Source organism: Mobula birostris, chromosome 26, assembly GCF_030028105.1.
Source record: "Mobula birostris isolate sMobBir1 chromosome 26, sMobBir1.hap1, whole genome shotgun sequence".
Taxonomy (NCBI): domain Eukaryota; kingdom Metazoa; phylum Chordata; class Chondrichthyes; order Myliobatiformes; family Myliobatidae; genus Mobula; species Mobula birostris.
Window position 1 is genome coordinate 49,865,983 of NC_092395.1, and position 23,852 is coordinate 49,889,834.

The following is a 23,852-nucleotide window of genomic DNA, read 5'->3' on the forward strand; positions in this document are numbered from 1 at the left end:
GTTGTTTAGTTTCTATTGACTACTCTGTGCCAGCCATTAAATTGAATTCAGAGCATGTCTATATTTGGGCTCACAGCGGGCAGGTGCACAGCTAACTGCAAGTTACTCAGAAAATTGAATTGAATTGACTTTATTACTTGCAACCTTCATATACCATACATAAGGATAAAAATATTTACGCTACATCTCTGTCTAAATGTGCAATTTATAGTAATTCATAATAAATAGCATGTACAACAGGGCAGTCAAATAACATAGAAATACAGTTGTGTCAGCATGAATTAAGCAGTCTGATGGACTGGTGGAAGAAGCTGTCCCGAAGCCTGTTGGTCCTGGCTTTTATGCTGTGGTGCTGTTTCCCGGATGGTAGCAGCTGGAGCAGCTTGTGGTTGGGGTGACTTGGGTCCCCAGCGATCGTTTGGACCCTTTTTTCACACCTGTCTTTATAAATGTACTGAATAGTGGGAAGTTCACATCTACAGATGCGCTGGGCTGTCCGCACCACTCTCTGCAGAGTCCTGTGATTGAGTGAAGTACAGTTCCCACACCAGGCAGTGATACAGCCAGTCAGGATGCTCTCAATTGTGCCCCTATAGAAAGTTCTTAGGATTTGGGGCCCATACCAAACTTCTTAAACTGTCTGAGGTGAAAGAGGCGCTGTTTTGCTTTTTTCACCAGACAGCTGGTATGTACAGACCAAATGAGGTCCTTGGCGATGTTTATGCTGAGGGACTTAAAGCTGTTCACCTTCATAACCCCAGATCCATTGATGTCAATAGGAGTTAGCCTGTCTCCATTCCTCCTGTAATCCACAACCAGCTCCTTTGTTTTTGCGACATTGAGGGAGAGGTTTTCTTGACACCACTGTGTCAGGGAGATGACTCCTTCCCTGCAGGCCACCTTCTTATTGTTTGAGATGAGACCAATCAATGTAGTGTCATCAGCAAATTTAATTAGCAGATTGGAGTTGTGGGTGGCGACAGTCATGGGTGTACAAAGAGTAAAGGTGGGAGAGGGTGCGGTTTAGTACACAGTAAGTAAGGAGCAGACACCAAAACATACAGGGAATGGAGGATGTTCTGTACAAATTTTGTGTTTGTTCAATCTTTCTTAGAACTATGCAATCATCAGGCTTGGTTGACAGTGGATGTTATGATCATGGTCTCCATAACAGAATGGCAAAGTTTCTTGTGACTTTGGCAGAGGGAGTACAATTTATAAGTTTGTAGAACATGCAAAACTTTGTAACATTGAAATGCTGGGGCCAGGACAGTGGAGTACATTGGTAAAATTCCAGACACTGAGTAGATACAACTTAATACATGTAAATGTGACATTGGGTGAAACATTTTAGAGAGGTCACAATCATTCTGGATGGACTAAATGAGTGGACTACAAGAAAGTTAAATGTGGGAAAGCATTTGCACAAATATTTGAAGGTGCTGGGACCATTGAGAAAGCATATGGGATTTTCGGTCTTCAAATAAGGACATTAAGTATAGAAAAAGAATGCCATGCTCACCTTTCACAAACAATTGAAGGAGTATTGCTGGAGTATTGTGCAAAGCTCTAGGAACTGAAAAATAGGAAGGCTGTTCGGGTCCAGGGAGGTTATACAGGAGGTTTACCAGGGTTAATGCAGTGATGTGAAGAAATCAGATAAACTGTTATGACCTAATTGGAACAGATTAAGTCAAGATTCTTTATATGAGGAAAACTATTTCCTCGGACTAATAAAGTTGTAACTATAGACCATGCATGTCAAATAACTAGCAGTACTAATGGAACACCTCTGCACCAATATTGAAGGTTTAATATTCTGCAGAAACGTTTAAAGAACAGTTGGAAATGGTTTTGAAAAGGCGTGCAGAGGTATAGGGGTGAGTGGGTGGAAGATGGAGACTGTCTAAATTGCACAGCCTCTTAAAGAAATAGGACAGGCATGATGGACTAAAAGGCCTCCTGCACCATAAGTCAAACCTCGAGGACAAGCTATTTGCAATGAACAGATTAGGGCAGATGTGAGATAAAGAGCCATGTGATAAATCTGTATTTCCAAAAGTGAACCGGGATCCCTGTGATTGACATGGGAGAGATGAAGGGAATACACAAGAAAGTATTGCCAATATTTTGGAACTCTTAATGGCTGCACAGTTATACTGAGAAGTGAATGAAGCTCACATTTGCCTCCAGGAATAGTAGTGGTTTCACTCTTGCCTGTAAGTCAATAGGTTGAACACAGAATCTAGTACAACTGAGGGCTTGTTACCCTCTATGTAAATATCTCATGATAATATTTTTGGAAGGCACTTTGCCTGATGTCATCGCCCATTTTTATTACTGAACCAACACCACTAGGAAGATGGCTTGGCTGTTATCATGTTTGCAGGTTGTTGTACCCAAATTGGCAGTTCTGCTTTCAGTAAATACCCAAAATGTACTTCAGCAGCTGCAGAGCTTGGGCAGATGGGGCTCATCAGCAGTGGTTGGCAGCACATCTAGGAGATGGAAAACATTGGATTTTTCCTGAAGCTCTCCCTGTGAGTGGGTATAGCTGCTCATGAGATCAGAGTTGGAGCCCCTACGGCAGTCATACATTGAATTCAACGCTGACTGGCAACTCCCGCCACTGGTATCAGTCTCTGCCGTTCATTTGGATTCATCAGCTGTGTGGAGAGAGTGAGCTGTTACATGGGTAACAGCTTGCTCTCCACATCGTACTGCCCTGGCTTGCATGTCATGTAGACTGCTGGGATGCGACATCCATGGTCATCCCCACCCATCAGAGAACCTCGAGATGCAAAACACTTGGGTGTGTCCAAAGGTTTTGAAAGACACCACAGAAATCCCCTTTTTTCCCCATGCACTAGAGAAGCCAGAAAAAGAAGATCAGTAAGGTACAGACCACCCACTTACCTTTGTGGCTGCAAATGGGTATAAGGCTTCGGATAGTAAGAGAGGAGCGGAAAATAGTGAAAGGTTAAATAAACGTGCATGCAGCTGATTGGTGTGCCTTTTATTTTCAGGATCGGTGAATGTGTCCCGTCATAATCCAATTGCCTCATGGATGTGTGCAATGCTTTATTGCTTTGCCGGTTACATAATGGCTGATGTGCTGCTTGGAGAATCGCCTCTCCATCACTTTAACAACACTTCTCACATCTTACTGGCAACAGCTGTTTGGTGAGTGGTCACAGACCTTTATTGTTCACAGACTTTATTAAAAACCAGATATTGCAATTTATGTGGGTCCTAATTGGTGGTCAGATGTCACTATAGAAGTGGTAAGATATATTTGCAGGACAATTTGTTATTATATAAGAATTAAGTTAGATCACAGTTAAAAAGAAAACGGTGTCTGAGTGGATGAAATTGAGGAAAAGTTAATTCATTCAACTTCAGTGGCCCCATTACTGAACTGTTCCCACAACTTATGGACTCACTTTCAAGGACACGTCATCTTGTGTTCTTGATTGATTGATTGATTGATTTATTTATTTATTTATTTATTCATTCTTTTGTATTTGCACAGTTTGCTGTCTTTTGCACACAGATTGTCTGCCTTGTTGGTGCAGTCTTTCACTGGTCCTATTATAGTTATTGGATTTATTGAGTATGTCTGCAAGTAAATGGATCTCAGGGTTGTATATGGTGACATATATGAACTTTCATAATAAGTTTACTTTGTACTCCAATCATAAGGTTGTGTAATCATCGCTGTAGACTCAAGAAGTTGCATGTCAGTGTGTAAAAGCAGCAGAAATTGTTGATGTCCACAATGTGCTTATGGTACCAGATTGCAAGTTTAGCATCAACTCTGCATTGCCATTTTCAAGCACAGTATATTTAAATAAGCTTGTGATAAAAGAATCTGCAGAAATAGAAATTTGCTAGCTTGTGTTGGTAAATAATCAACAACTTACCCACTCTATTAGAAATTGAGTGATTTTAATTGCTCAGTAAGTGAACAGCAAAAGATTAGACACCTACTTATGCAAAGAAGGGTGTAGTAAAAGGCTATATTTTATAATGTTGGACTTGGCCAAAGAGCTACAGAAGAAAATATATAACTAAAACGAAACAAGATGGAATAGGGATTAAGGGTCTCAGATTGACCTGCTGTCTCAATTTCAGCTAACTGGACTCAAATTAGCAACAATGCTGTAGTGTGGAATATGCAAGTTCTTTGTGAGCACTAGGCTTCTTGCTGGTACTCCTCTTTCCTCCCACATTCCACGATCATACTAGGTTAACCCTAGTTATTACTAGGGTTAAGTAATTACTAGGCAAGTTATTCCTGGTGTACGTAGCTAGTAGGAGGAGAATCAGGATAGTGTCCATGAGCAATAGAGAGAGAGTAGTTAGGGGAATCGGAATGAAGGGATAGACATAATGAGCTGCATCATGAAAAATGAGGAAGAAAGGAATAGGATGTTGATAGAGTGCAATGAATTGAGGTGAGAGGAGCCTCGAGTGGATGGGTCAAATGATCTCTTTCTATGCTGAGAAATTTAATGTCATTACATAAACTGTGGGAAGGGTTTGGTTGTTTTTTTTTCCTATTACAAACTACATCAAAGATGTAAAAGAATCTGATTTCAATAGTTATATTGTGTGTTCACTCACCTTCAAGTAAAGCAAGTGAACAACTGCATGAGGTATTAGCTCACAAAGAGCTGCTTATGCCTGTCATAACAGAAACTGAAGAAATACCTTCATAAGGAGGGGACTATAATTGTAGCCATTGTCCCTGATTGCATTCCTGTGCAATGTAGGACAGTGCAAGGCAATCAGTATACTGCCTGCAAGTCTGCCTAGTACTTCCTTCTGAACCAGATGCTATGCTGTCAAAGTTAAGGACAGATTGTCATCCAGATTTCTGATTTCTGATGCTCTAGATGGTATTCAGCACGTACCAATAATTGACTCCTTCCCATTACAACTACTGTATTTCAGACCCATTTTTGTTCATAAAAATCCCCAATACAAAATGCCTGGGTCTATTTTCCCTGTGGCAGTCACTTTCCAATTACTTTCACTTGCTTAGTCTTTCCCTTTAGATACACAGTTTTCCAATTCTCAAGTTGCAACTAAGTCTTTAATCACTCCTACCCTTCTTTGGTACTTATGCGAATTACCTTAGATAGAATTCCCTGGTGAGTTACCCTCCTGCTGACAGTCTGGTCCATTGAAAATACATCATGACTTTCAACTCTTATGCTGCCTTTTGCACCTCTCTGCTCTGAAAAGAACTTTACAGGTGTTCACACAAAGAAATGTTTAATAATATAATTGCCAAAGAATAGAGTTTTTTTTTAGAAAATGGATTACAAAAGTTAATGAAAGTCTTGTTAGTGGTAATTTTTACTGATTATAATTCACCTAATTTTATAGAAAAATAAAGGTATTTTGAAAGAAGGTAAACTTCAGAAGCAATGAGTACATACAGAAATGACAATAAAGGTGTTCCAGCTCTAGCAATAAGTTTTAACCCTGATCTCCTGTGTTGTCTATGGGGAGGGTGCATGTTCTCCCTTTGGCTCTGTATTGACTTCCTCTAGTGCTCCGTTTCCCTCTCACAAACGTTTCATTGGGCTGGTAGGCCAAATGGTCACTGTAGATTAACACCCAACATACACCCTGTGGGCAAAGTCTGGGGGAATGGATGGGAATGGGGGGAAATGAACTGTGATTAATGTAAAGGGATGCCTGATGTTGGCATGGATTTGATGACCAAAAGCTTATTTCCATGCTGTTTTGTGATTTTATGCACATGTTGTCTATTAATGATAAAGAATTAAGTTGAATATAGTTCCTTTGCAATGTTTTAAAGCATATTACAACTAATTAAATACTGTGTAATTGTACTCATTTGGCTAACTTGTGAGCAATATGATCACAGCAAAGTAATAACCACCACATTATCTTATTGTCACACTAAACGAGAGATAGGCAGGACAGCTGGAAGAATACCCTTACACTTTTTTGAAATAATGCCACAGGATCTTTGACATTCATTCGAAGGAGAAAAGACCTGGCTGCCTGAACTTCATGCAATTGAGAAAGTAAACTTCTGCAGCATTGCACCAGGAGCATTAACTAAGTGATTGTTTCTAAAATGGGGCATCAACCCACAACTGCAGAGAGTTATAAATGCCTGAAAGGCAATAAAAACAAACCCTTTGGCTCACCTGGTAATTCCCCTTTACCCTATATGCTGTATGTATATTTGAGATGAACTGAACAATAAAGTGAAAGTTCTGGTCAGGTGCAGCCTTTTAATCACATGATTGGAATTAATGTTCTCTCATTCATTTGATGTCTGTCCTCTATTTAAAGATCAGCACCAGCTCTAAGATCGGGGTTCAGTTCTGCCGTTGTCTGTAAGGAGTTTATATGTTCGCCCTGTGATCACGGGGTTTTGTCCGGGTGCTCCGGTTTCCGCCCACATTCTAAACACACACAGGTTAGGGTTAGTAAGCTGCGGGCTTGCTTTGTTGTAGTCTGCCCTCAGTACATCCTCGATGCTAACAGATGCACCCCACTGTATGTTTTGATGTACGTGTGATAAATAAAGCTGAACTTTTATCTTTAAAGATCCATCAATTTAGAATCTCTCAGTCAATGAGTGTCCGAGTCTAGCAGAGGCTCCAGGGAGCAGTGCAGGACAAGAATTCTTCACATTTTAAAACACACCCTTGGTATTGTTGGATTTGCCTGTACTAATTCAGCTTTGAATATCGATCACAATCTGAACAATGCTTTTATCTTAGGTACCTCATCTTTTATTGTCCACTGAACCTTTTCTACAAATGTGTGGCCTTCATGCCCGTGAAGTTAGTCCTCACTGCTATGAAGGAGGTGGTGAGGGTGCGCAAAATCAGTGTGGGTGTTATCCATGCTCACCATGCCTATCACCACGGATGGATCATCATGGCTTTGGTTGGATGGGCCAAAGGTAAGTAGCTTGTTATTTATCTTTGAGATGTTAAATTAGGCACTGCAGAGCTGAATATTCATTTTAGTTTCATTTACTTACAATTGAAGTCAGAAGTTTACATACACCTTAGCCAAGTACATTTAAACTCAGTTTTTCACAATTCCTGACATTTACTCCTAGAAAACATTCCCTGTCTTAGGTCAGTTAGGATCACTACTTTATTTTAAGAATGTGAAATGTCAGAATAATAGTAGAGAGAATGATTAATTTCAGCTTTTTTTTCCTTTCATCAATTTCCCAGTGGGTCAGAAGTTTACATACACTTTGTTAGAATTTGGTAGCATTGCCTTTAAATTGTTTAACTTGGGTCAAACATTTTGGGTAGCCTTCCACAAGCTTCTCACAATAAGTTGCTGGAAGTTTGTTCCATTCCTCCAGACAGAACTGTTGTAACTGAGCCAAGTTTGTAGGCCTCCTTGCTTGCACATGCTTTTTCAGTTCTGCCCACAAATCTTCTATCGGATTGAGGTCAGGGCTTTGTGATGGCCACTCCAATACCTTGACTTTGTTGTCCTTAAGCAATTTTGCCACAACTTTGGAGGTATGCTTGGGATCATTGTCCATTTGGAAGACCCATTTGCGACTGAGCTTTAACTTCCTGGCTGATGTTTTGAGGTGTTGCTTCAATATATCCACATAATTTTCCTTCCTCATGATGCCATCTATTTTGTGAAGTGCACCAGTCCCTCCTGCAGCAAAGCACCCCCACAACATGATGCTGCCACCCCCATGCTTCATGGTTGGGATGGTGTTCTTCGACTTGCAAGCCTCACCCTTTTTCCTCCAGACATAACAATGGTCATTATGGCCAAACAGTTCAATTTTTGATTCATCAGACCAGAGGACGTTTCTCCAAAAAGTACAATCTTTGTCCCCATGTGCACTTGCAAACTGTAGTCTGGCTTTTTTATGGTGGTTTTGGAGCAGTGGCTTCTTCCTTGCTGAGCAGTCTTTCAGGTTATGTCAATATAGGACTCGTTTTACTGTGGATATAGACACTTGTCTACCTGTTTCCTCCAGCATCTTCACAAGATCCTTTGCTGTTGTTCTGGGATTGATTTGCACTTTTCGCGCCAAAGTACATTCATCTCTAGGAGACAGAATGCGTCTCCTTCCTGAGCAGTATGACGGCTGCGTGATCCCATGGTGTTTATACTTGCGTACTATTGTCTGTGAAGATGAACGTGGTATATTCAGGCGTTTGGAAATTGCTCCCAACGATGAACCAGACTTGACATCATTTTCTGACCTCAATCCAACAGAAGATTTGTGGGCAGAACTGAAAAAGCATGTGCGAGCAAGGAGGCCTACAAACCTGACTCAGTTACACCAGTTCTGTCTGGAGGAATGGAACAAAATTCCACCAATTTATTGTGAGAATCTTGTGGAAGACTACTCAAAATGTTTGACCCAAGTTAAACAACTTAAAGGCAATGCTACCGAATACTAACAAAGTGTATGTAAACTTCTGAGCCACTGGGAATATGATGAAAGAAATAAAAGCTGAAATAAATCATTCTCTCTACTATTATTCTGACGTTTCACATTCTTAAAATAAAGTAGTGATCCTAACTGACCTCAGACAGGGAATATTTTCTAGGATTAAATGTCAGGAATTGTGAAAAACTGAGTTTAAATGTATTTGGCTACGGTGTATGTAAACTTCTGACTTCAACTGTAACTGTAAATCCAATAAGAATGCCACACAGCCTTCCAGTTGTGTTCTTCTCCAGCAATGTTTACTTTCTGGCTGATCCTGAAATGAGTTGGGTGCCTTGGGGATGGTATTCACATAAAAATATGCCAGATTTTGTGCTATAGAAATCTCGTCATGCAATCAATGCAAGAGTCGAGCACCTTTGCTCTGTCTGTTGCAGAAGACATGATCTCCCGATGTCCATGCATTTCAATTTGACTTCTCATTCCCATACCTGCATGTCTGACCATGGCCTCCTTCATAGCCGTAATGAGGCCAAACTTGGGTTGGAAGAGCAACAGCACATATTCCATCTGGGTAATCTCCAATCTGATGGCATGAATATTAATTTCTCTAACTTCCTGAAATTCTCCCACTCCCAAACCTTTTTTGTTCCCTATTCTGGTTACCCCCTCACCTCTTTGCTTCTCACCTGCCCATCAGCTTCCTCTGGTTCCCCTACTTCCATTTATAGGGGAGAGTCTACTCTCTCCCCTATTAGATATCTCCTCCTTCATCCTTTTATCTTTTCCACCCATCATCTCCCAGCTTTTTAATTAATCTCCCCCCCCACCCATCTTCTCCATCATCTGCTAGCTTTTACTTTTCTCCCCCTCCCCACCTTCTACCCCCTTCCTTTCCAGTCCTGATGAAGGGCCTTGGTCTGAAATGTCATCTGTTTATTCCCCTCCGTAGATGCTGCCTGACTGTGGCAAAATTAAAACAAATTTATCTGAATGACTAATGGCAGTTACTCTGTTCTCTACAGGTGCTGGGGTTGCACTAATCTCCAACTTTGAGCAGCTAGTTCGTGGTGTTTGGAAACCAGAAACAAACGAGTTTCTCAGCATGTCCTTGTAAGTGACAAAGACCACATCAAGAGGATGAAATTCATCCAAGGCTGTTGAGCAACAGCCACAAAGTAGCTCCTTTTATACCATGTCCAGTTTCGGAAAGGAAAATAAGTTATCAATTTGCAGTTATTTCTGCTGCCACTCATGACTGATTTTAAACTCTCACCCCACCCCACCCCACTCTGCTTATTGTACCCAAGATGTGGAGTTAGGATTAAATCTTAGATACCACAATACATCCAGTTTCAGTGCTAACCTGTCAGCCTCTGTGCTATAGCTATGAGAGCGGCCACTCAGCAGGAACTGAAACCAGATACCTTCCATAATTGAATGAAGAAGTTGAGAAAGACACTTGCTGAGAAGTTGTTGTTGCCCTACCTGTGGAATCAGAAAGCAGGAAATTCATTTAGTCCTTTCCTGAGCCTAGGAGAATGACAACTTATTTAAAAAGTTCACACTTTTAAAATGCTAAGTATAAAGAGTTGACCATGAAACTAACCACAATTGTATTTGGTCTTTTTGCAGCCCAACAAAAGCTAGTCTTGTGGGATCTGTTATCTTCACTCTACAGCAAGCCCATTGGCTACCCATATCCAAGCATAACATTATCTTCTTGTTTACTATGTTCATGGTTGTTACAAAGGTAAATAGATCTTTTCAGTTCCAAGTTATAATTTTTATGTTTCAGGATTGCGAAATTTCAGGCTTTGTCCGAAACATTTGTTGCTAATTAATTTTATTAATAAATGAATATCTAAAAATGCAAGTAATATATTCAACTTAAGGAGCTGCAATGAGAAGTTCTAATGTTGAAGCAATCTAGTTTGGTATTTAAAGTTTCTTGTCATAGTTTTGACATTCTTTACCTGAATCGCAAGAAATGTTGACATCTTCTGCTTCTTAAACAGTCCCTTGTGGCTGAGGATGAATAATTATATTTCCATACTTCCTCCATGACATGAAAGGAAGCCCATCAATTCCATCTGTTTTCAGAGCAATCCAAATCTCTAACCTCCATATAATTTCCTGTAATCTACTTTCTCAAACTTGCCCAGTAACAATGCACTCCCCTCTCTCCATCCTCCAATTTCACAGCAGTTCTGCAGCTGTTGTGATGGCTCAAGCCGAATAGCAACTGACAGGGCAGGAGGGTGCGTTGTTTTGTGATAGTCTCTGCTTACATCTATTACAGAGACTCAAGGCCTTCTCAGGTGCTCCTTTCCCAGTTTGGTTGGTCAAGCACAAGGAGTCAGTGAGGGTCCATTTTCTCAATAAGCCTTTGGGTAGGCACAGCAACCTAACTTTAATTAGCAAGGCAGTGAAAAATATAGAACTAAAGTGGACAAATAAGATTAGTGTAGATGGGTAAAGTGGTAGGTACAGACATGGGCTGAAGAGCTTATTTTGTGTGTACAACCCTCTGATTTAATATCCTGAAATATTTTCTCTTTTCTTCCTGTACTTTCTGATGGAGTAGAGTGCATGTTTCAGGGGTCTGGTGTGGCCCACCTTCAGGATGTCTGAGCATAATCTGAGCTTTGATACTGGCAGTGTTGACCTGGGAGAGATGATGGTATCAGTCATTTGTAGTGCCAATGTCTTTGGAAGATCTTGAAGAGATGGCAGTGACAGTACCTCTCCATATTTTACCTGCTGTTGGCTGACTGTCTTGAATTGTGCTGGGTGGTGAGGATTACATATGCCCTGTAGACTGTGATCCTGGTCTTAATTTTTGAACACCATCTTTTCCCAAGTGGCCAAAAGATGCACTAGAACTTGAGCAGTGACAGTAAACTTCATCTGTGTCTGTTTTTTGCTCTCAAATTATGGAAAGTAATCCATGTTTTCTAAGGTCTCATTGTGTGTATTGATTGTGAGGCACTGTTGTGCAAAATGTGACAACCTATGACAACTTGGAGTATTGCCTCTAAATGTGCATAGAGACAAAAATCATCTGCGTCTGAAAATCATTGGCTGAGATTGGAGTTTACATGGTGCTGGAAGGGACATAATGAAAACAACTTACTGTTCATCTATTCCAGAGGGAGGTTTGTTGAAGCTGAATACAGTATTATCCTGTGGAAAATTGAGAAGAATTTTGTTGAAATGACCCAGCCATGCTTCACTGGGTCTGGATCATTTAGCAGATATGCAATAGTAACATATTTCTGAGAAGTAACAAATTTGAGGAAATATTCTCAATAGCTCTCTCTCAATTAAGAGTGAATTGTGGTCAGGGAAGAGGGAGAAGTGAAAGAAAGGGTAAGGGATTGGAGTAGAGAAGGGGAAGAGAGAGGAGGCACATTAGGCGGGTGTTGACTGGAATTTTCAGACATTATAGAGGGGATATCAAAAGAAGAGCAATACAATGTTACATCAATAAAGAGGGAGGATATCCTGGAAGGCTCCTCAAATGACAATACATAGGTGAATCAAAATGAGTATTCAGTTTTTTGTTTTGAAGCCCAACCATGTGGTCTCATGAAAGATGGGATCGACAGGATTTTAAAAGGCGTTCAACAGGGTGTCTTGAACCAGAGGAGGAATGTTAATGGATCTGATCTTTAGAAATGCAACTGGGCAAGATTAGATACTGTCAGTATGAAAGCATTTTTGCTGAGAATGATTATAAGTTTTTAGGCTGTCAGAAAAAAGCCAAGGATAGACTAGAAATTAAGGTCCTGAACTGAGGAAAAACAAGTTTCAATATGATAAAACAGGATCTGGCAAAAGAGGACTGCAATTGAAAAGCAAAGTCATAAATGAATCATACATCTGGAATGTCAAGAACATAGAATTATCAGTGAAACCACTTCACATCACCATTTCACCATATGACTAAGGAAAAAGAAATAGATTTACATTTATGTAGCATTCTTTATGATCTCACAATCTCCCAGAGAGCTTTACATTTTTGTGCAATTGTTGCTACGGAGTTAGAAGCAAAATGGACAGTGTCATAGTGTGGGATCCTGCAAACAGTAAGCTGATAATGACCAGATATTCTATCCATGCCGTCAACGGGCTACAGTATATGCCATCCCTCATACCTACATGACTGCCTTGGATGTCAACCCATACCATCAGTGGTACGGCAGAGTTACCAGTAAAGATTGTGAACAGATACTGTATACCTACATGTTCCACAGTGGGAATGATTGCTTTATTAATCCACAATGCTGCTGTGGGGCCACCAGTTTGCACTTCTCAAAGTATGTCAAAATTACTGTTTCAATTTTATGCCAGATATGAGGGAGAGACATAGACCAGTCAAACAATGGGAAGAGTTTGTTCATTGTGATATACCTCGGTTAATCAAAGATAGCAGTATTTGTTAAGGGGAGGTTATGTCTAAATAACAATTTTTTTTGTGGAGGTAGCAAAAAAGGCTGCAGAGACTTTTGATAAAACAGAACATAGAACAGTACAGCTCAGGAACAGGCCCTTTGGCTCACAGTGTTGTGCTGAATGAATTAGGTTAGTAATCTAATGGCCAACTCAACTAATCCCTTCTGCCTACACAATGTCCATATCCTTCCATTTCCTCACATTCATGTGCCTATCTAAATGCTTCTTAAAATTCTTTAATGTATCTGCCTCTATATCAGCCCAGGCAGCTACCACTCTCTGTGTAAAATATATTTGCCCCTCATTTCTCCTTTGAAACTACACTTTTCACCTTAAACACATGCCCTCTGGTAAGAGACATTTCAACCCTGGGAAAATGATACTGTCTGTCTCATAATCTTACAATCCTCTATTAGATCTTCGCTCAGCCTCTGCCACTCCAGAGAAAGCAATGCAAGCTTGTCCAATCTTATTATAGCACATACCCTGGGATCCAGGCAGCATCCTGGTAAACCTCTTCTGCACCCTCTCCAAACCCTTCCTGTAATGGGATGCATACAGATGTGGCCTTACTGGAGTTGTATAAAACTCCTACATAACTTTCTGACCTTTGACTTCAATGTCTCGACTAATAAAGACAAGCATGCCATATGCTTTCTTAACCACCCTATCAACCTGTGTAGCCACTTTCGGGAAGCTATGAAATTGGACCCTAAGATCCCTCTGCTCATCAACACCGTTAAGCGTCTTGCACTTCACATTTGGCAGGTTAAACTCCATCTGTTCATCTATACTATCCACAACACCACCAATCCTCATGTTATTATCAAACTTACTAACCTACCTATCTACATTTTCAGTCAACACACATAAAAGTTGCTGGTGAACGCAGTTGCGTTCACCAGTAACTTTTATGTGTGTTGCTTGAATTTCCAGCATCTGCAGAATTCCTGTTGTTTACATTTTCAGTCGGTCATTTATATACATCACAAACAGCAGAGGTTCTAGTACAGATCCCTGCAGAACACAGACTTCCAGCTAGAATAAGTCCCTTCGACTACTACTCTCTGTGCAAAAGCTACTTCTGAATTCTGATGGCAAATTCACCATGGATCCCATACATAATCTTCTGGATGAGCCTCCCATGAGGGACCTTGTCAATTGCCTTACTAAAATCCATGTAGACAACAGCCACAGTTCTACCTGCGTCAATCACCCTCATCACCTCATCAAAATACTCAATCAAGTTAGTAAGACACCACTTACCACGTACAAAGCCCTGATGGCTCTCCCTAATAATTAACCCATGGTGTTCCAAATGCTCATAAACCCTGTCCCTAAGAACTTATTCAAGTAACTTCACTACCACTGATGTGAGACTCGCCTGTCTACGGTTTCCAGGATTATCGTGGTTTCCTTCTTGAATAATGGAATAATAGGACACAAATATATTGGTGGAGGCCCCAGCAATCTCTTCTCTTCCTCCCTCAATAACCTTGGGTATATTGTATCAGGCTCTGGGGACATCCACCTTAATGCTCTTTAAGAGACCCAACTCTTCCTCCTACTTTGAAATATCCTACCATATTGGTACTCTTGGCACTGATCTATCTACCCTCCTCATCTTCTTCCTTGGTAAATACTGACGCAGGGTATTCATTAAAGACCTCATCCACACCCTCTGCATCCAGTCAAATGTTCCCCCTGTTGGATCCAAAGCTCTTTCAGAAGTCAGGGCACAAAACTTGTTGCTTTACGATTGTTTTATTAAGTGTTAACAGAACAAAGACAGTTGAAAACAGACATGTCTACTAAGTGAACGGAGATGGAAGCACAAAGAAAAAGATGGCACCACTGTGCAATCAGCTCTTTTACACTACATAGATGAAAAAAATTCCATTCAAGTTTGCAAATATGAACCAGCCAATTGGAAAGCCCCTGTTCAAATACTGTAATGCAGCACCGGAGACATTGTCTAGAATCATACAAATGTAACTACTAAGCAGTTACTTCTATATAAGCAATTAAATAAAATGCAAGCAGACGAATAATTATTAAGCTGCGAAGAAAATAATTTGACAGTCAGATCCAACATGCCAATTATCTTTGAGTAGTCCTATCCTCTCCCTAGTTATCCTCTTGCTCCTGATATACGTATAGGATACTTCTGAGATTCTATTTATTCCTACTTGCCAAGGATTTTCATGGCCCCTCCTGGCTTTCCTAATTCCCTTCTTGAGTTCTCTTCTGGCTTCCTTATAATCCTCAAGATCTCTGTATGATTCTATCTTCCCAAGCTTTCAGTACTTTTCCTTTTTCTTGAGTAAATTCATCATCTCCCTCTTGCTGTGCCATCCTTGTTCTTCTTTCTGACTGGAAATACTTGTGTTGTACTCTATGCAGTTGGTCTTTAAATACCCTCCACATGTATACCCTCAATTAACTCTCCCTAGTTCCTGCCAAATACTCTAATCAGGTGCTTCAACTTGATGCTCACCCATTAGGTCCATACTTATCCTTATCTATAGCTGTCGTAAAACCTGGGGTAACTTAAGCTCAGCACCCTAAAGACCAGTTTATACTTCTGTGTCAAATCGACGCCATAGGTATGGCATAACTGCATACCCTGTGCTGTATCCTACATAGGGTACGATACATCATAGCCTGATGCACACCTCCCCAAAAATGTAACTACGCGTCGCAGCGACGCAGACCACAACAACTGTGATTGGTCCACTTGGTAGCATCGCATTTCCTCCTACGCTGCAATAGCTTCCCATTAGGCGACTGAAGGGCAGGGAAGGAACTCTGGCTGCAATGCTTTCCATAAAGCTTTACAGACTTCCGAAATTATGGAGGACCCTGTGCTTGACGCCAGTTTGTAGCTAGCTGCTGCAGCCTGTTGACTTCCACCTGAATGGCGATTGCCAGTCTCTGAGTATACTGTGCGCACACTGATGCGAAATAAATGGTTGGAGATGAGGAACCAAATCGTCAAATCTACCTGCCGACATCCGAAAATATTTGAAATGCATTTTCTCATCCATGTCTCTCAGTGGCCGGACAAGCACAGAAAATTCACCCTCCTTCAGTTTCAGTCGCCATTGAAACAATGGATCCAGAAAAAAACTGGCAGGTTGCATTAAAAAATTGACACAGTAACTAGAAGCCAAGTAATGATGGTTGAGTGTGTTTTAGTGATGAGTAGCCTGTTTGTGTATTTTTTTTTTCAGATTTAAACATTTACAAATATAGTTAAATTTGGCCTATATGGGAAAGAAAGTTTTAGAGTGCAAGAAATTATCTAAGAACTGGCCAAGTGGACAGACAAATGGGAAATCAAATTCATTCTGGATAAGTGTGAACAATGCATTTGAGAAGGAAAAATGAATTTAAGGAACACACATCAAGAAGTGAAGAGAAAGGCAGGGGAATTGGAGAGGTGTCTATAGGTCTGTTTGTTTGCAGCTTCCTCTTCCTCCCTGTGACTGCATGAGTTTTCTCCCACAAAATAGAGGGCTATGCGCTAGGGAAATTCTAGGCAGTCTCTAGAGTTGGTTACATGGTCAGCACAACATTGTGGGGCCAAGGCCTGTAACGTGCTGTGAATTTCTGTGTTCTATTCCAAAGGCCGGTGAATTAGGTTAATTAGTCCCAGTAATTTGCTGCAAAATGCAGGTAAGTGGCAGGATCTGGAGGAGTTCATGGCATCCTGAGGAGAACTAAATGGGATTAGTGTAGGATGAGTTTAAAGATGATCAACACAGACTTGAATGTGAAAGGCCTGTTTCTGTGTTTTATGATTCTAGCTACCTGAAGTAACAGGATGATTATAAGTAATAAGTAATGAAGAAGGTTTATATGATCTTGGCTTTTTTGGCCTAGAAGTAGTAGCTATAGTCCAGGCACTAGAACTGTATAAAACACTCAGTAGACTACAGGTCTAGTAATCAGGGAAGATGTCATCACACTAGGAAGGTACACTCAGTGGCAATTTAAAGTACCTCCATACCCAATAAAGTGGCCACTGAGTTCATGGTCTTCGGCTGCTGTAGCCCATCCCTTCAAGGTTCGATGTGTTGTGTGTTCAGAGATGCTCTTATGGACACCACTGTTGTAATGCGTAGTTATTTGAGTTGTTGTTGCCTTCCTGTTTTTTTTCAAAATATACTTTATTCAAAAATAAAATTATATACAATAAACCATTCAATAACTTTCCATCCTTTACATAGGTTTCCACCATAGTCTGTACATATCCATACGTATGGCCACCCATGTGGCACTCCAGTAGTTCACCTTACCACATCATTGTTGAGGGGTATACTCCCCGCCACCCGACCCCTCCCACTCCGGCGGGTGAAGAAACCTATACCGTGGTCCTTCCCCACCGGGCCCTTGCGGTGGCTGCACCGAGTTTCAGTGCGTCCCTCAGCACGTACTCCTGCAGCCGAGAATATGCCAGTTGGCAGCATTCTCCCACGGACATCTCCATGTGCTGGTAGATCATCAAGTTTCGGGCCGACCAAAGAGCGTCTTTGATGATCTGCCAGCAGCACCGGATGTTGGTCTCCGTGTGCGTCCCCGGGAACAGCCTGTAGATCAGAGAGTCCTCTGTTACGCAGCTGCTGGGGATGAAACATGACACTAGACTGTCCATCCTCCTCCACACCCTCTCTGCGAACTGATAGTGTGCAAAGAGGTGGGTCACAGACTCCTCCTCACTGCACTCCTCCCGTGGGCAGTGGGGTGCGTAGACGACGTTCTGGGCATACAGGAGGGATCTGACTGGGAGGGCCCCTCTCACCGCCAGCCAGGCGAGGTTGCCTTCCTGTTCGTTTGATCAAGTCTGACCATTCTCCTCTGACCTCTCTCATTAGCAAGGCATTTCACCCACAGAACTGGGGCTGACTGGATGTTTCTTCTTGTTTGTCACAGCTTTATCTGTAAACTCTAGAGAGTGTTGTGCAACAATTATTCCACGGTCAGAGTCACTTGGATCACATTTTTCTCCGTTCTGATGTTTGGTCAGAACAACAACTGACTCGCTTAACAATGTCTGCATGCCTTCATGCATTGTGTTGCTGCCACATGATTGGCTGATCAGGTGTTTGCATTAAAAGCAGCATACAGGTGTGTAAAGTTACCACAGTGTTGATTCACTCAGTGTTGTGGTTTGTTTTGAAATGGTAGAGACCAAGGGAATATTTAATGGGAATATTCCCATTCCCAATATTTAATGGGAATATTTATAAATTTAATATTTAAATTAAGAGCATCCTAGTCATGGGACAGGATGAACCAATTTGCATTAGCTGTGAGGTCAATAACTAGGAGGAGGTAGCCTCCTTAAATGGTAGCAGGATTAGAAGGAAACTAAGGAAAATGTTTTCTTTTTTTAATATTTCCATAAGATGTATTTCAGATACTGTACGTATCTATCATATATTCATGTTTGCCACAAATCTCCACATAGTATTTATCAGAGGTATACACTTAGAGAGATAAAAGAAAAGAACTAACAAAAGGAAAACTACGTACAAGTAGGGAGTGATCTTTTTTACAACATAATCATTGATTTGTGAGAATAAAATCAGGCCTATGGGGTGTTACATAGTTAAACCATTTTTCCCAGTATGAATCAAATTGATCCAATTTATGATTGACAGATGCTGTTATCTTCTCCATTTTGTAAATGTCCATTGTAATTTCCATCCATGTGTTCAAAGTTGGGCTCTCCTGTGATAACCATTTTCTGGTAAGAGTCTTTTTACCGGCCACCAGCAGTATATTCATTAAATATTTATCTCTTTTCAACCATTCCCAAAATATATGGTCTTACTTTCTAAGGGTATTTCACATTTAAAAATGTCTTGATAATGGGGCAATCCCTGAAAATATGGTAATGGTTTGCATTTTGATTTCCACAATTTCTCCACCAAACAGCGAGGTTACTATCATAATGGGATTTCTGAGAGGGTGTAATAAAATATCTTATCAGGTTTTTCCACCCAAACTCCCTCCATTTCTGTGAACTGGTACACTTCTATTGATTCCTCCATATTTTTGTCCATTCTTCCTCAGATATAGTTATCCCTTCCTTCCTTCTCCCATTTTGTTTTAATGTATGAAGTTGAGCATGTTTTAAGATTTGACAGACCCTTATACACGCTTGAAATGATTCTACTACCATTATCTGAATTATATGCTTTTCTAAACAGTTCTATCAAACATGTACTTGCCTCGGTTACATTTTTCACCCTCCTATTAACATAATGTCGCATCTGCAAATACCGATTTTAAAAAAATCTTGTTTTTCTAATAGATGTTTCTCTTTAAGCACTTCAAAACTGAACAGTGTTCCTTCTTTCATTATATTGCGTAGAACCGTTATTCCTTTAGCTGTCCAGTCCTGAAATCTAGCATCCAGTTTATTTGGCGTAAAGTCCGAGTCATATGCACACCATTTAAGAATTATAATATCTCCCTCTAGTTTATATTCTTTTATAATAGTTTTCCATATTTTAAGAGTCCATTTCACCCATGGGTTATCAATAGTATTTATATAACTTTGTAGGTTGTTATCAGCCAAAATTGCCTATATGGGATTGGAAGGTATCTTCTCCTCAATGTTTTTCCATTGAGCGTCATATGATGGGTCGCACCAGCATATCACGGCTCTCATCTCTGCTGCAAAATAATAATCCCGAAGAGAAAGTAGGCCCCATCACCCCCTTTTCATTGGCTAATTGCAAAGTTTTGAGATGAACTCTAGGTCTTTTACCTTGAAATAAGGTCTTTTACCTTAATAACATTTTGTGCCATTCATTGAATTGCTTTTGGTTAATCTCTATTGGTAGGTTCTGAAAGAGATATAATAATCTGGGCAACATATTCATTTTAATGGATTCAATCCTTGAACTGAGACTAAAGAAAGGAATTGGATTCCATCTTGTTATGTCTTCCTTAATTTTTTTATATACAGTTGATGTCAGAAGTTTACATACACCTTAGCCAAATACATTTAAACTCAGTTTTTCACAATTCCTGACATTTAATTCTAGAAAATATTCCCTGTCTGAGGTCAGTTAGGATCACTACTTTATTTTAAGAATGTGAAACACCAGAATAATAGGAGAGAGAATGATTTATTTCAGCTTTTATTTCTTTCATCAATCCCAGTGGGTCAGAAGTTGATATACACTTTGTTAGTATTTGGTAGCATTGCCTTTAAATTGTTTAACTTGGGTCAAACATTTTGGGTAGCCTTCCACAAGATGTTGGCTGCCCTAGATAGATCAAAATGTCATCCACGTAACAAGCCAATTTATGCTCTGTCCCTTTAATAGTAATTCCCCTGATATCTTCATTTTGTCTGATGTGTTGAGCTAATGGTTCCAGATATAATGCGAAGAGTAGCGGTGACCATGCACAACCCTGTCTCGTGCCCCTTTCTAGGGTAAAACTATTTGATAAATATCCATTGATTTTAATCCTAGCAGTAGGATTGTCATATAGTGCCTGTATAGTTTTAATAATTGTGTCCTGTAGACCAAGTCTATGTAAAACTCTGTAAAGAAAATTCCAATTAACCGAATCAAATGCCTTTCAGCGTCCACGCTTAACACTATTGCTTTAATTTTATTTTCTTGTATATGATCCATAATATATGGTGTCCTTCGTATATTGTCGTGTCTAGCGTTGTATGAAAACCTGTCTGATCATTATGTATCAGTGTGGGTAGAAACTCTTCTAATCATTTGGCCATGATGGAGGTAAATATTCTATAATCCACATTAAGAACAGGTATTGGTCTAAGTGACCCACATTCCATTTTATCCTTGCCTTCTTTCGGTGTAGCTGAGATTACCGCCTCTTTCCAGACGGGTGGCATTTGCGCCTTTCTTAGAGCCCAGTTCAATGTGGGGAGTAAAACAGGAATCAACTCATTTTTAAATTCTTTATACCACTTAGCTGTATAATCATCTGATCCTGGTGACTGACTTAATTTAAGCCTACTAATTGCAGTTTTTAGTTCAGCTTCAGTTATGTCAGCAGTCATCGTTCTATTTTGTTCTTCATTTAAAGTGGGTAACTCTAGAGAATTCAGGTAGGTGTCAATTTGAGTTATGCTTCCCCCTGGAACTTTGGAATATAGAGTTTTGTAAAACATTTCAAAAGCTTCCTGAATTTCACTTAGCTTATTTTTTTTTTATTACTTTTGTTCTTGGATCCCTAATTCTATGAATTGTATTTTCTGCTATCTTTTTTTTTCAGTTTCCACACCAGTATTTTCATAGATTTAGATCCACTTTCACAATGTCTGTGTTTCAAAAACATTACATTTTTCCTGATTTCTTGTGTAGCCAAACTATTGATTTCATTCCTAATTTTTAAAATTTCCTCTAGTGTATCCTGTGCCAAACTCAATTTGTGTTTCTTTTATAGTTCCTTCAGCTTGTTTTGTAATTCCTCTAATGTTTTATTCCTTATTTTTTTCTTATGACGATATCGCTGTAATTTTCCCTCTTAAGACAGCCTTCAGAGAGTATCCCATAGAATGGGAGGTGAAACCTCTCCATTATCATTGAATTTTAAGTAAAGACCAATTTCTTTTTAAATTTGTTCCTTAAAATAGGGATCATTGAGTAGACTTGAATTTAGTTTCCATAAATATTCTTTGGTTGCAGGTCAAAATCAACAGATAAATATATAGGTGCATGGTCACTTACATCTATTGTCCCAATTCCACAGGTGTTTATTTTGTTTTTATCTTTTCCAAGTGTTATGAAATAGTCTATTCTTGTATATATGGAATGGGGGGCAGAATAATGAGTGTAATCCCTTCTGTTGGGGAAAAGATCCCTCCATATATCAATTAGACCAACATCCTCAAAAAGCGTGTTAACTTTCTTATGTAATGACTTTGTTTCATGGGGTTTTCAAGGAAAATATTTTCACTTAAAATAACCATATAACAATTACAGCACGGAAACAGGCCATCTCGACCCTTCTAGTCCATGCTGAACTCTTACTCTCACCTAGTCCCACCGACCTGCACTCAGCCCATAACCCTCCATTCCTTTCCTGTCCATATATCTATCCAATTTAACTTTAAACGACAACATCGAACCTGCCTCAACCACTTCTGCTGGAAGCTCGGTCCACACAGCTACCACTCTCTGAGTAAAGAAGTTCCCCCTCATGCTTCCCCTAAACTTTTGCCCTTTAACTCTCAACTCATGTCCTCTTGTTTGAATGTCCCCCACTCAATGGAAAAAGCCTATCCACGTCAACTCTATCAATCCCCATCATAATTTTAAACACCTCTATCAAGTCCCCCCTCAACCTTCTACGCTGTAAAGAATAAAGACCTAACTTGTTCAACCTTTCTCTGTAATTTAGGAGATGAAACCCAGGCAACATTTTAGTAAACCTCCTCTGTACTCTCTCAATTTTATTGACATCTTTCCTATAATTCGGTGACCAGAACTGTACACAATACTCCAAATTTGGCCTTACCAATGCCTTATACAATTTCAACATTACATCCCAACTCCTATACTCAATGCTCTGTTTAATAAAGGCCAGCATACCAAAAGCTTTCTTCACCACCCTATCCACATGTGATTCCACCTTCAGGAAACTATGCACCATTATTCCTAGATTCCTCTGATCTACAGCATTCTTCAATGCCCTACCATTTACCATGTATGTCCTATTTTGATTAGTCCTACAAAAATGTAGCACCTCACATTTATCAGCATTAAACTCCATTTGCCATCTTTCAGCCCACTCTTCTAACTGGCCTAAACCTCTCTGCAAGCTTTGAAAACCTACTTCATTATCCACAACGCCACCTATCTTAGTATCATCTGCATACTTACTAATCCAATTTACCACCCCATCATCCAAATCATTAATATATATGATAAACAACATTGGACCCAGTACAGATCCCTGAGGCACACTGCTACACACCATCCTCCAATCTGACACACAGTTATCCACCACTACTCTCTGGCGTCTCCCATCCAGCCACTGCTGAATCCATTTTACTACTTTGATATTAATGCCTAATGATTGAACCTTCCATGTGGAAACTTGTCAAAGGCCTTACTAAAGTCCATATAGACAACATCCACCGCTTTACCCTCGTCAACTTTCTTAGTAACCTCATCAAAAAATTCAATAAGATTTGTCAAGCATGACCTTCCACGCACAAATCCATGTTGACTGTTCCTAATCAGACTCTGTCTATCCAGATAATTATATATACCATCTCTAAGAATACTTTCCATCAATTTACCCACCACTGACATCAAACTCACAGGCCGATAATTGCTAGGTTTACTCTTAGAACCTTTTTAAACAATGGAACCATATGAGCAATACGCCAATCCTCGTTTCTAATGACATCTGAAATATTTCTGTCAGAGCCCCTGCTATTTCCACACTAACTTCCCTCAAGGTCCTAGGGAATATTTTGTCCGGACCCGGAGACTTATTCACTTTTATATTGCTTAAAAGCGCAAGTACTTCCTCTTCTTTAATCGTCATACTTTCCATAACTACTCTTCTTGTTTCCTTTATTTTACACAATTCAATATCCTTCTCCTTAGTGAATACCGAAGAAAAGAAATTGTTCAAAATCTCCCCCATCTCTTTTGGCTCCGCACATAGCCGTCCACTCTGATTCTCTAAGGGACCAACTTTATCCCTCACTATCCTTTTGCTATTAATATAACTGTAGAAACCCTTTGGATTTATTTTCACCTTACTTGCCAAAGCAGCCTCGTATCTTCTTTTAGCTTTTCTAATTTCTTTCTTAAGATTCTTTTTACATTCTTTATATTCCTCGAGCACCTCATTAACTCCAATCTGCCTAAATTTATTGAAGATCCCTCTCTTTTTCCAAACCGAGTTTCCAATATCCCTTGAAAACCATGGCTCTCTC

The 23,852-nt window shown here is 40.0% G+C and overlaps 1 protein-coding gene across 3 annotated transcripts in view; it reads left to right on the forward strand.

Annotated features, from left to right (window-relative positions):
• The window catches only part of tmem38a (transmembrane protein 38A), a 122,264-nt gene that overhangs the window by 94,239 nt on the left and 4,173 nt on the right, over window positions 1-23,852 (forward strand). For all 3 annotated transcript variants that reach the window (XM_072244441.1, XM_072244443.1, XM_072244440.1), the window contains 4 exons: window positions 3,027-3,183; window positions 6,774-6,958; window positions 9,466-9,553; window positions 10,076-10,193. In XM_072244441.1, the coding sequence (XP_072100542.1) occupies window positions 3,068-3,183; window positions 6,774-6,958; window positions 9,466-9,553; window positions 10,076-10,193 (507 nt within the window). In that variant the 5' untranslated portion in view covers window positions 3,027-3,067. The remainder of the gene's footprint in view (window positions 1-3,026; window positions 3,184-6,773; window positions 6,959-9,465; window positions 9,554-10,075; window positions 10,194-23,852) is intronic.